The following is a 14246-nucleotide window of genomic DNA, read 5'->3' as shown; positions in this document are numbered from 1 at the left end:
CTCCATGCAAGCCTCCCATTCGTTCGCCATCTAACCGCACTGAATTTTGCCGTTACTGAACGTGTAAGGAGTATGTGGCAAAGACACCAGCTCACCCATCTCCTTTTGAACTAACGCGAGTTGATAATTGTTTAAAACCCCATTTCCTGACACGTTTGATTATCTCTGACACCATTGTGACGTAAACAGCATGTTCACATGATTCGACCTGCTCTTATCATGGTCAGACGTATAGAGCGACGCTACCAATTTGTATGAGGCTACACAAACACAGTTCCGTGCATCTATCAAAATCATCTCCAGCCGTCTTGACTCTGTCTCAACAGTAACGCGTGTAATGTCCTGTTAAATGGTATTTACCCACGCAAAATGGCTCACAAATCTATTATCGACCATGTATAAGTGTATTTCCGGGACCACGTGACTTACATAATGTTGGAATAAATGCAATCATCATATTTACCAACATTTTGTAATGGTTTGGAAAAAAGCAACACTTAGACGTAAGACGAACACACTTCCTCTCCTGGACTTCACACACGCCGTATTGATAACGTTTAAAGGGGACGCGGAATCTCTGCTGAATGCATTGATCATATATGGACATTGAATACTGTCCCTATGTACACAAGTACATACGGATGATCCATTATACTCAGTAAATGCATGCCGGTGTTATGATAGTGCAAATATGTGCTTTTGATTAAAGACTCGAAAAGTTCGATCAGCAGCTCCACAATGATCTTGAATTGTTCCAAGACTAGAATTAAAGTGTCCATACTATGGGGGATACCAGTGCTTGCCGTCTGCACAAGACTTCCTGCAAAGCGTTTGACGTAAAACATTACGTTCATATGTATCCTGAAAATCACTGCACGCGTCATATGTTTCTCGCACGAAACACGTGCGAGAAGATGGCATTGCTACCTGTGGTTGGTACATCACGGTGAAAGTCAGGGTCCATAAAGGTCAGGGTCCATGATACTGTTGGGATATTGATGCATCTTCAAACCGGATGTCCACTGTCTCGGATACTCGAGGGTGTTCCTGTTGACAAGTTGTCAGTTGTACGACCACATTGTTTGAACTGTTAACTATACCAATAAAGACACGAGTCGTTGACGAAGTGTATGTTTATTATCTAAACAGTCGTTGTTAATGATACATGCAAAATATTGATCAAGAAAACACGCCATCGTGACTCTCATTGTGGCATATTGACTGAAATGAAGTTTGTAAATTTCACGGTATATGAAGTGACATCGAAAACGACGGAGCAAGTAAGACTGCTTCAGGTCTAACAACAAGTAGCTGGTGTTCAATGAGCCGGGCTAACTGACATTTTCAGATATCAATAAAGTATTATAGAAACCAATGCAAGAATACATATTTTACGCGATTCAGATTATAGTTACCTTGTAGCTCCTCCAGGCAAGAATATCGGACATTGCATACATATTCGACACATGTACATATTCGACACATGGTAGTGACAGGTATCTACATGTATATTGTACACAGAGACTTCATAACACATCATGTTGTTGCACACGTAAATGATAGCACTCCATATATCCAGTGTGTGTGCGTGTGTGTGATCTTCAGTATACATTGCAAGTGATATGGTGATGATTGTTGTAATCACTTGGTGCACCATTACAAAACTCATGTACGTAATAACATAACACTGGTATAGGTTCAATGTATAATCGTGTATAGTTGTTCAAACACACGCTTGTGTCATCCAAGGAGTGATGATACAGCTAGACGTGTACAATGTCAGTTTTCTATGTTCATCCAGCTGCACACGTGTCGCATCTCGACATTGAATCATTGTATGAGGTAACCTAGTATTGTTATATGATTCACTTAGAACCTCTCGCCAGTGGTGTCTTCTCTGATATTGTCTTCTTCTGATTCGTGTGATCTTGTTGGTCCAGCCGACTTACAACACACCTTGCCCCTCCCTACTACCCTGAAGTACACACACTCCACCCCCAGACAGAGGAGGGCACAGGTGGTGGAGCCGGCGAACACCAAGAATGGGCCACTTGTACTCTCCAGTTCCAGACTCTGGACCTTGCTGGTCTGGCTGGACGTCGGGCACATGGAACTAGGTGACCACCACCTGTGTCGCCACTTTCCGGTCAGCCCCGCCTCCTGGAGCTGGATCAGACTGCGCAAAAAAGTGTGTCAAATTAAGGATTAAAAGGAATAGCTGTGTCGTTGTTCAAGCAACAGGTTATTACGATAAACTCTGACTGATGGAATTTACATTATTTACATATGCATGTTTAATTATAATTTCTAATGGTAATAATGCTAATGATTAGCATTATTCAATATGCATGTCGTGAGGTAAAGTTAGAAAGAGTGATCTTCAAAACAAATCCTATACGACCGAGGGTATTAAGAACCTGAAAGCCCATCGCCTCAGTTGTGAACTTGTTTAGTCTATCAGACTAACTTCATGTTACATTCCCCAACACAGGATTGTCTCAAACCCGCCCCGTTACTAGCTGTGGCCAACTTAAGTTAAGTTCCCAAACAGATGGTACCTGCATCAAATAACTTTTCTGGTTGAAAAGGGTCGGGTGGTCAGGAGGACGGGGGACGTGGCTGATAACTTGAGGATCCCGACGGCGTAATTGGTAGCTCATGATGGCACATAACACCAATCATTTGAGTGGTTGAACGACCATATAGTTGGGGTGGTGTTTAATGGTAATGATAATGGCAATTCTTGCGCCTAGAATTCAACATGATGTTGTTCTCTGGCGTTATGCTATTACCGTGACATAATTGTACTTTCAAAGCTGCTATTAAGCGCTAAGTGCTACCGTCAGATACCCATTTTAAAACGCCCGGTGGACTGAGTGCAACGTGGACGTAGTACCTAGCCCAAGGACAGAACATAGTATGAGACGCAGGTCACAAACCTTTGGTGTCCCCAGCGGGATTCGAACCCGGATCTTCGGCGTGAGAGGCCAGTATGCTAACCACTACACCATAGCAGCAAACACTGGCTAAACAGAACCCTGACTTTCCAGATTTATAAGGACTTAATGACTCTCACTTACTTAAAGGACAAGATCTCCAGCAATGGGGATGATTCTGGCACAATGAAACCCAGACCCCCAACATTGAATGGAGTCTCGCCAGACATAAGATTCTCGCAGTCCGTCATACGCAAAAACTCGATCTGCGATTGGTCAGTCAGCAGTGCATAATCACCCGTCAGAACCAAGTGGAGAGCCTCGTCATTGTTCTTCACAGGTGGCGCTGTTTTCACCATTGCCCACAACTTCCGGAAAGTCTCTGTTTCTCCTTTCTAGAACAATTCAAGACATAATACCAATAGTACTATATATACGTGTATATGATTGTGGGGCTCTCATGTTTCGTTTGGTCACATTAGGTTGTAATATGCAGCGTATCCTCATATACATTATAAAATAGTGGCATATTTTATAACTGAGCAAGGCAATCTCAAAATAGCACTAAATCGCATAAGGACGGACTGTTTAGGCGAGGTGAGCGATATGCACATTTGCTTGTAGCACATGAAATATGCCACTGTGCGGGAGTGTGTCTGGTTATAGAGAATTAAACAGCACTCGAACTGACTCGAAATTTATGATCTATGAATCATTAGAAGTCTCGACGCACATTCGATTTGGAGCACTTATTAACACCACTATGTGTGATGCATGTACGGTAAGCGTTATTTATACACAACATACGACGAAATCAATACTGCGTGTTTGTTTCACACTGTTACAAGAGGAAGTACTACCTGCTACCACCCATGCTGAACACTTGATTGCCTCTATTGATGTATTGCCGTCATGGAACATCAACACAGTCTGTTTCCGATCTAAACATATCGATGTGTACAGCCATAGCTATCACCACATATTACCATTTGACTCTGAAGTATTAAATTGCTCTTAGCTTAAACGGTATGTACGCGTTTCTCAGTTGAGGTAATTTACAAACACGATTCAAATGTGAATAATTTATTGAAGCTTGCATTTCTCTTGTAAACTCGTCAAGTTCAATAGCCACACAGTTTGGTGTAGTGTCGTGATATAGGATTTCCTCGGTCGGACTATGGTCAGAGTTCAGTTTCCAAACTACATACAGCCTGTAACACACATCCTTGGATCCACTCCGACGTATGCAGAAAAAATAACATGGTGTAAAACAATATTTGCAATCATTTATTCCAAATTATCAAAATAAATTAGTGTTCGAACTGTCTTCAAAATCCCGCGCTTTTCGTAAGAGACTATAAACGGTAATGTGTGCTGACTTAATCGACGGATGTCATCGTCTAAATGTAACGGAGATCGATGCTCATGATATCAATCACTGGACTCCCTGGAATTATCTGTAGACCGCTGTCACATAGTTGTAATGTTGGTGGGTGACTCATGAACAATGACCTTGAACAGCTGACCCTCACAAAGGGGAAGGGGATAATATGCATCATATCAAATTTCAAAGCACCTTGACAACGTCGACAAGAAAACAACGTGAGCTAGTAACTATGTATCATCACTAAGACCCGCTGTAAACAAAGAATTCGAAAGTAAGCAAGGGTGACCTCACCCTTGGGTGATTGAGAATTCCGCGTTTGCTGTGGCAATAAACGACACGTTACCTGGAGTTCTTGGTATAGGTTGGAGCCTTGTTTAACCAGGGGCTTTATAACAGACTGGTCAGCGAGGTCGTCAACGTTCCTGATGGGTTTGCCCACGAAGTTGACAGTGAGGAAGGCGACGAGATTGGCCTTGTAAGAAGCCACCATAAGTATTGTGAATACCCACCAAAACCCAAGGATGAATCGGCCCGATATGTTAGGTGGAGATATCTCAGAACCTGAATAAGAGAAGAGGGAAACAGATGAGGGAAGTAAGTATTCTCCTTGTTAATATAACTGCAACATCGACATTTTCATAATGAAAGCTTTCATAATGATATCTACACAAAATAGTGTTACTTTGATTTGTGATTCGGACGTTTGAAACTGTGAAGTTCACTACATCTCTGAAGAGAGAGATGACTTGGATGTTATATGAGATGACTGAAGCGACGTGCCGTGCATCGGGTTCGAACCCAACATTTGTAGCTGTTATCAATTTGTACCATACCCTTGTCCACGGTTTCAAGACGAACCATCTACAACTGACACCCCGTAGAATGTAAAAAAAATACTTTTCAAAGAAATGACAACCCAACGTAATCATTAGTACGTCTTGTGACGAGGAGGAAAATGGATATACTCCGAGCACTCTTCTCATCACACTACTCGAAGAAGACTAAACAAATTTATGTGCTCATCAAAATGAGGTGTTACTGGTCTACTGATGAACACATGTGGTCACCTTGCTCCATGTAGGACTCGTACACTATCCATATGTTGTCTGACGTGCTGATGTCCGTATTTCTGTTCCCGTCTTCACCCTCACCCTGCTGTTGCAGCTTCAAGGGACTGAGGTGGTTGACCAGGGCCAGAGTGAAGCCCACCACCAGCACGGCTCCAGCAACGGCCAGCCACACACTCTCAGAAAACGGCTTGAACACCCTGGAACAGAACAACAGGTCCACAATGCTTTTACTTATAGCCTCAATTCAATTAAATCGAGTTATTTGGGAAAGCGATGCTTACGATGCTTGTTGAAGCACATGGGCCGGTGCAGATCTTGGAATCCTTGCGATACTGCCGCTATTCACAGACCAGAAGGTTAATGTGTGAGTTGACTGTCTTTCTTGGATGTACAGCAAAAGACATAATGTAGCGAGATAAATCAGTTACCTGAAAATCTTACTGCTTTTGTCCTCGAAACGCCTAAGGATGATGCCCGCTCCTTCTTCCATATATGGCTTGGTGAAGTCAATCACCCGCTCCCGCTCTGACGTCAGACTTATGGGTCCAATACCCAGGTCAACTGACTGAAGACATGACAAGGTAAACAGAGGTGTGATCTAGGTGACCTCTTCTTGCAATCACCACTACAACACTGCTACCGATTAGGGGAGATAGTGAGGTGGTCCTTTGATGACCCCCATACTTATATACTAACTTAACAAACACTTTGTTTCACAAATGGAAAGCCGAAGAATTTACACATCAAACAAAACTGTTTCAGATACTGCATTAAGATGTACACTTAATGGTGGAACCACAAGACATTGTCACAGCATCCATGTAAATAGGTAGACTGAAATATTCTGCTTGTTGTGAACCAAATATTCCTTTTTCAAATAGGTCCCGTGACAAAGCCAGGTTATCAGACACCCAAAGAAAAGCTGACAATCGTAACCATCTAGTCACTGGATGATCAGTGCCAATGAAAACCTTCACGAGACATGCCAGTTACACAGCGGATGCACCAACCCTTGTTCTCGTCATCTCTACAACGCCGTTCCAGTTGCCGTCTTCATCAACAGTGCCCCAGAACTCATCAGGAGACTGTATCAGCTCGTACCTACACAAGATGAAGCTCTTTGGGACATCAACAGAACAGCTTCGGTGAAATATGAAAAGTGAGTGGTTGATAACAGCGTCTTCACGCCTCAGATCAAATTCGAATTTTCCTCAGTGGGCACAACTAAGTCACTACCTTTTTCGTTTTGTGTGAAAGCTTGAACATTACTAAATCGGCGCAAGACCAAACTCACTCTCACATTGCCAAGTAGCTGCGCCTACCTGAAGTTAAGCCTCGCCGCCAGCTCGTCCAAGATGTCGACACAGAAACCCTCCCAGCCGGTGTTGTTAGGCAGCTTCATCACAAATGGTGCAGCCTGATACAGAAAAATATAGGGTCACACTGGCCTCCCCATTTACTGGATCTGCCGCATTCTACCGTTAGGTCGTGTACATAGTATCTAATATAACGGTCAGTAGGAATATACATTCAAAGAGTATGCATCACCGTACATGTACTGAAGGCTGATAATAACCTTAATCTTAGAGCCGAACTCAATAAAGCTACCGACATATCCTTACCACGGTTGTGCCCACCCTCAGGGTGATGTTTCCCAGACCCTCGGTACGTTCACGGAACAACTGAGTCCCCCAAGGTATGTCCAGTCCACTCAACCTTGACCACCTGGCCACGTGCTCTGATGTCAACGTGTTGTTCTGGTATTTCAACCTATCGATGTTGTAATGACCCATCATATTGTATCCGTTGTGGTCAAACAGTGTACCGTTTGTTTCCAACTGAAATGAATTACGTTATAAAGTATTTAATGTTTTCACATGCAACACAGTTATTAACATTGACATATGTATTTTCTTGTCAAGGGAATCTATGATTGTTTACAGGCTGTTTCGCACATCAGGAAAACTGCTGTAAGGCGTCATAAAAAAACAACAAACATTTGTGCGCACGCCGTGTCAGCTGAAGGTGCTGTCGCTATTGCAGGACATGACGGCCCTTTCGGCGAACATCTGGCATAATCACTTTTAGTGATCCATTCCTACAATTGTCGCCTCTATTTGGACATCCTGTTCTGACCGAGACTGACTATTCCATAACGTTAACGAAACATCAGAACGAAAGTGAGTTTTACGTCGCTTTACCGATATTGCAGCCTTACGCTAGAAATAGGGCAACAGGAACCGAGTCTTCGATGAGGGTGTCCAAGACTTTAACCAATAAACTTTTGCATTTTCTCAGAGGGAAAGGTCACGGATCCGATCCCCGGCCGCGTCATACCAAAAGACTTTAAAATATGGTTCCTGTTGGTCCCTGCCTAGCACTCGGCAGGCATTAATGGGTACAACTGGTAGGTTCAGAGTGGAGTATAACTGCGGCCTGTTATCTCTGGCACACATTAAAAGGAGCTTTAGTCAGAGCTATTACATGCAACCATGCCTACACATATGTATCGCAACATATGAGCAAAATATTCTTAAGTTCGACGTTAAACCCCACTTCACCTCACCTCCTGTATTTTCTGAGTGAGTGAGTGAGTGAGTGAGTAAGTTGGGTTTACGACGCTGTCAGCAATATTCCATGGCCGTTGTATTTATGGAACTGAACTAAATAAATCTGATGTATATGTGTATATTGATCACATAAATGTATCTGATCGTTTTCTTTGAATACGTGCGAAATACACACTGTCTTCACTTCGTGTGATAAGATTGTATGTTTACCTGACGTAAGCTTTGAGCCACTCGCTGAACTACAGATGAGATATTGACATAGCTGTCACCGCAGGGTTTGGTGGTGACGTTGTCTGTCGTTGCCAGGTTGGCGTTGATCGCCGCTAGGAGGACTTTGAATGAGTCCACCACGTGTGTGTCTGTTGTCTGCCATCAGTTGGAGAAGAGAGGAAGTCAGCAAAGGAAGATCATGTTAACCGTTAACATGTGGCCTACAACAATATCTGGACAGGGATGGGTGTAGCTTTATGAGAAAGTGGGTGTGGGGTGTGGGTGGTGCACGGTTTTGAGAAAGGGGGTCTGTGCGCATTTCATTTTCACCTGTTTTCACGAGAGTTTCAATGGTCTTTTAATAGACTTTCAGGACAAAATGTGGATGAGCACCCCTGCACCCCTGGTTGCTCTGGATACGTCTATTCTGGAAGATTGAGCTAAACTGATTTTAACAGCTATCGTGTCTATTTTATTCTTAGAGAGATTAGAAACTGATATCAGCGACACTGGTCAGTGATCCAATTGCCACCTGGTGCCACACCTTAGTTCATCTTGTAATGTCTCTAGTAGGTTCACCTGGATATCCCGACTATTAGCACTAGTTAAGTCCCATTGTAGATTTGAATATGACGTCAGCACTAGTTACGTTCAATGGTAGATTTGAATATGACGTCAGCACTAGTTACTTTCCATGGTAGATTTGAACATGAAGAACATACCACATTCCGACCTGTGATAGACAGCCCTATGTTTTTGATATAAAGCAATCGAACGGGTAGATTGACTTTTCTATACATAAAATATTTTATCATATCATATTATGTAATAAACTTAAAATATTTTGACTATTCACTAGCTTTTTGCCACAACATGTGAGACAGCCTACATTTAAACTCTTGGCATCGTGGGGAGAGTTGGGCGTGACTGCAGGTATGTAGAGGACGTCCTTGAACTTGGAGAAACCGTCTAGTCCGTGTATGGAGCTCACAAATGAAGATGGCGCAACGATGGCTATATGATCTCCGAAATTGTTGTCCATGGTGTTCAGCTGAACAGGAGTAGAACGAAAAGGAATGACTGTTTTACACAATGACCATCCCAAATAATTCATTTATTGGCATAGATGATAAAGTAGGATTACGTGATGAAATATTACTCCTTTGGTGGCAATTTTACATGTAGAAACTTACAAGACGTGACACTGCTTTAAGTGATACCTCCCCCAGCATCAGGAGGAGACACGTCGTTGACTCGTCGTTGTCTGTTACCCTTGACAACAGTGATGTCGCAGTTGGTGCGTTGTAGCCTCCATACATGTATGTCACGGACATTTCAACAAAGGCCCCAGACAGTAGGGACCGTAAGTGTGTAACCTGAGTCTCCGCTACAAGATAACATTTCAGTGATCGTAAGAAAAAACAATGATCAACAACAGACAATAAATTTATCGTCAGATACACACTATGAAAACACGTTGCTTACACTCACCTGTGAAGGCGTATACTACTTACACCTATACGTATCTATGAAGACACGTTACTTACAGCCATCTATGAAGACACATTACTTACACACGTCCATGAAGACACATTACATACACATATCTATAAAGACACATTACATACTCACATCTATGAAGACACGCTATTTGCACACATATAATGATACACATTAATTACATACACACACCTATGAAGACACATTACATACACACATCTATGAAGACACGTTATTTACGCACTTATAATGAGACACATTACATACACACATCTACGAAGACACATTACATACACACATCTATGAAGACACATTACTTACATTCATCTGAGAGAATGATAACATGTAGAAAGTCGCCGGCAAGCACCAGACTTGTGATGGCGGTATAGCGGTACACCACGGGAGGCTGTACCCGGAAGACTGAGGGCACCGTGACCTTTTGATGACAGGGGTCAGTGTGAATACCGAGAACAGGGACATCGAAACGACCCAAAGCGCCCTCTAGGATGGTCAGCAGGTGACAGGGTGAGACAACAACGAACCCAAGAGTGTTATTCTGAAGCTGTTCACAAACTATAAGTAGAGAAGCAATACAGTTAGGAGTGTAACATAACGAGATGGGGTGTGTTTGTTTTCCGACAGTACGATTATTACACTTAGCCTCGGGGATCAATATCTAACTTTGGAAGGTTTATCCTTAAAGATACAGAACCTATACCAGACACCGGTAACACTTTTGTCCATGTTTACTTTGAACCATAGCCAAATCAATGAGCAAGAAAATGTTATCCAAAAGTACTTAAATATTTTGTTTTTACACTTAATTTCCATAATTATTAAATCGTGTTTGCAGAACTGAAACTGGATCGATATTATGGTCTGTTATGGACCAGACATTCCAGTAAGTAGCATCATGAGCTGGAACACCATGTCATGTACCAAGCACCTCGGTGAGACTTGCGTTTTCACTGTAAACAGACTACGGAATGGGTTGTCGTAGATTAGGCCTAACCCTGATTATCACGGCTCTCGCGTTGAACAGGTGGATAAAGTGAAAACAGCAAGTCTAAAATGTGGTGTAGGATTCTACTCACTCACTAACCCACTCACGACGTAATACACCAGCCTGTCACTGACCCGACTTTACAGCTTCAAGATGCCACTGAGCACGACTGACAGATCAAAGATAGAAAATGGCTCATTTCGAACCCAGCATATACTGGCGGTTATGAGAAAATTAAGAGATTATAATGATGCAGACAACTAGACTATCGTTACATCGGTCACTGACTGTCTAATCTAGTGGACTCTAGTCTAGTGAACTCGCAGTGCTGTACCTTCAAGTATGGCGTCCCCTATCTTCCCATCTGTCAGGCGTATATCTGCAATAACCACAGCGGTTGATGAGTCGTTCGCGGTGATGTAGGGCAATGTCGTCGTCCGGACGTTGCTAGCATTGTAAGATTCATGGTAGATGAACCCTGGAAGACAACCAACAAAACACATAGTTTTTCAGGTACCAAGACTCGGTGTTTATACAAAAAACATAATGAATCTTCTCCAGATTGTACTATATCTGGTCCAAAATATTTGATGTTCGAACCCCACTAGTGGTTAGAACTTTCGCTCGTCATGCTGAAAGCACGGGTTTGAGTCCCCACATGGGTACAATGTGTGAAGCTCATTTTTGATGGCGATATTCCTGGAATATTGTAAAAGCGGCGTAAAACCCACCTCACTCACTCACACATATACGGTGACGTATCCTAGTGGTTCAAACTGTGGCTCTTCACTCTGCAGAATCAGATTTGATTCCTCACTTTGGTAATTTGTTTTATTGATAAAAGCAGCGTGAAACGATTCTCTCTTACATCATATCTCTGCATCATATCACATGTACATGCATACTGTGGTCCTTTTCTTAGAAATAACTAGCGCCCTGGCTGACGATAAACATTAGTCAGATTTCTTCTGAAACATGCATTGAGCTTTACAGTGAAACATTGTATTAAAACCGGGATGCATTGTAAGGTTAATAACACGTAAAATAAAAAAAAAAACCCAAAACAATGATCTTTCAAAAACACGCCTGCGTGATAATCTCGGAGGTGTGACCTTTCACTGGTTACCCTGCTGAAATCTGTCTAATGCACCTAAAATCCTGGTGCCGCTATATACCTGTCAGAAGGATGTCCCCACGAAGATGTAGATACCGGTAATCTAGTACTATGACATCATACTGCTGTAGTACTGGCACACTGGTACTGATGCTACTTACCAATATTTACAGCACAAGTCAGACTGGGCATCAGGTAGGCCAGGCTGACCACAATCAAACTGTGCAGCCGCACGTCCGACATCGTCATGTCTTCCCATTTAAACATTCCACTTGTATTTAGGCATGGCTGTCGTCGTGGTGGAGAGATCGGAGAAATGAGGCTTATTGTTGTCTCTAGTCGTCTCCATCTACCTCTGATTCAGTGACACTGGGAACCTTCTCTCTCAGGTGAATCAATCCCACATGCGGATCAATGGAAGGAATTGGTGCTGGGGAGAGCTCCTCATTATCCATAAACCACATTTAGAACCCAGGTGATCAATTACCAGCCATTGCTGCCACTAACTGCAGGTTTGCTGCACAATCTATCTGTCAGTTACTGTGATGTTAAAATAAGCATCTTGCTTTACCTGGACGATAAACATGTACACATGTTGTCTGTGTCAACAGAGTATGTTACCCTCAGACACAGTGGGCAGTCCAGTAGTCCACGACAGGACGGTGTGATAGCACGGCTTCCACCACTATCTGTATCACGCGCAGCGTGGGTACGGCACCGCAGTTCGTTTTCTATTAGTGTTTGGGTAGATAAACATCACGTGTTGAAGGGTTGTATTTGTTTTTGCATTCAGGTTTAATTTCATTCAAATGGACTGTATCTCTCCAAGCACATGTTTTACTTCTATGTTAAAAGCATTTAAAAGTAAACTCTCTCGGCCGAAAAGAACTGGTCACTGCCACTGTCTCCATCCCTCCCAATGTTTCAGACCTGCAAAATCCACACACACACACACACACACACACGCGCACGCACGCACGCACACACACACACACACACACACTCACACGCGCGTGCCCAATGATATGAACGGAACATACTATTAAGTGTTTGCCGATCAACGATTGTCCTCTTGTCGTATACACCGACTGTATACACAGCTCATCTCGAGTGTTAACAATGAGTGAATCAGGACAGCCCATGATGGTCCACACAGCTGTCGGCTCTTGAGATAACAACACACAGCTAAAGCTTCCACTGGAAAATGCCTAGAAGGCTACTGGCACGTGTACCAAAGTAGGCAGGGCAACTCTCGACCTGATGCTGATTGTATATGAAGCTGCAGTTCTGTGCTGAATCCCTTAAGGGGGATTCGGGACAAGAATCGACCCCTAAAAACAGTGCTTTTAAAGCATGCTGACTTTGTTGACTGCACGTCACTGTGAGGGATGAAGCGTTTATCATTATATCAATCTCAGGGTTCTTTGGACCAGACTTAGTTATTTATCAGACTTGTTTTCAAGAATATTGATGGGGTGTGTTTACAACCAAGATGCTTGTGTGTCCGCCCTTCTGATCAATCAGTTCTATCCATTCAAATAACATACGATCTCGGTGGTACATTTCATCTTAGGAATATTTTATTCTTCCATCTCATGTGGTACAAATACTCAATATTACAACCGTTATTGACAACATGGCTCTTGAGTATACTATATCAGTACTTCTGTATATTTTTCAAACTGGATTCCGAAAAGAGACACCATTCCAGTAGCGAAAATATAGCGAAATTACATATGGATGGTGACTTAGTAAGTCCCCAGTGGTACCACGTCCCAGTTCCTGAGAATCAGATGGCTGCAAGTGTTTTCTTGCTCCTTGCTTACCGTCGCATCCGGCATCATTGATTAGCGTGTCTTATATATGGCACTCCTTTGTCTGTAATTCTAATATTGACGTATATTTACTACTGAACGTAAAGGCCAGAGAATAACCAGTCTAAAATATCTGCAGAAAAATAGTCTACTGGTTGTTAAAGGACTAAAAAGAAAAAAATCAGCGTGAAATTAACTGATTGGCTCACGGACATTGCTGATAAAAACAAGTGAAACTCTTCGTCAAATCCTTTTCCCACTTTACTTTGTGTGTATTCAGATTTTCGAGTTAATAAACAACGTTTTCAGCAAAGTGTATATAACTGAGGCTATCACCAGTGTGGCGTCATTGTTGACAAGGCTGTACGACTTCAGTGATGTATTGTCTAAAATATGTAATATCATGCCATACTTCGATCACTACAAGTACACGTAGATCGATACAGTCACGGTGTTGGAAGAATGGGTATATAGATATTTGAACACACGGGTCTAGACAAACATTATGCAGCATTCACTCGCCCGGGTGAAGACTGTGTACACACTTGGGTATGTGAAGTGATTGAGTATCTAACGATTGACTCATTTAGATACTGTGTACATCTGCAATGGGGACGGAACTTGGGAGAGTGGTCGGTCAAC

General features: G+C 42.6%; 1 protein-coding gene across 1 annotated transcript; it reads right to left on the bottom strand.

Annotated features, from left to right (window-relative positions):
• Positions 1-1115: 1115 nt before the first annotated feature.
• Positions 1116-12307, bottom strand: LOC137284196 (glutamate receptor ionotropic, kainate 3-like). Its single transcript, XM_067815921.1, has 14 exons — positions 11952-12307; positions 11011-11154; positions 9995-10246; positions 9367-9560; positions 9063-9224; positions 8174-8329; positions 7016-7231; positions 6716-6810; positions 6404-6494; positions 5822-5958; positions 5391-5590; positions 4667-4884; positions 3081-3331; positions 1116-2176 (listed from the first exon to the last, which is right to left on the bottom strand). Exons 1-14 carry the CDS (start codon positions 12055-12057, stop codon positions 1870-1872), a joined length of 2529 nt encoding a protein of 842 aa, XP_067672022.1. The 5' UTR covers positions 12058-12307; the 3' UTR covers positions 1116-1869.
• Between the last annotated feature and the right edge of the window lie 1939 nt (positions 12308-14246).

The sequence above is a fragment of the Haliotis asinina genome, chromosome 5 (assembly GCF_037392515.1).
Source record: "Haliotis asinina isolate JCU_RB_2024 chromosome 5, JCU_Hal_asi_v2, whole genome shotgun sequence".
Lineage (NCBI taxonomy): Eukaryota > Metazoa > Mollusca > Gastropoda > Lepetellida > Haliotidae > Haliotis > Haliotis asinina.
This window is presented reverse-complemented; position numbering and strand designations above follow the sequence as displayed.

Coding starts and splice junctions, on each gene's coding strand:
- LOC137284196 (XM_067815921.1), bottom strand. CDS start 12,057: ATGTTTAAATGGGAAGACATGACGATGTCGGACGTGCGGCTGCACAGT. Junction 11,155..11,951: donor GACTTGTGCTGTAAATATTG/GTAAGTAGCATC, acceptor GTTGTCTTCCAG/GGTTCATCTACCATGAATCT. Junction 7,232..8,173: donor TGGCTCAAAGCTTACGTCAG/GTAAACATACAA, acceptor AATTCATTTCAG/TTGGAAACAAACGGTACACT.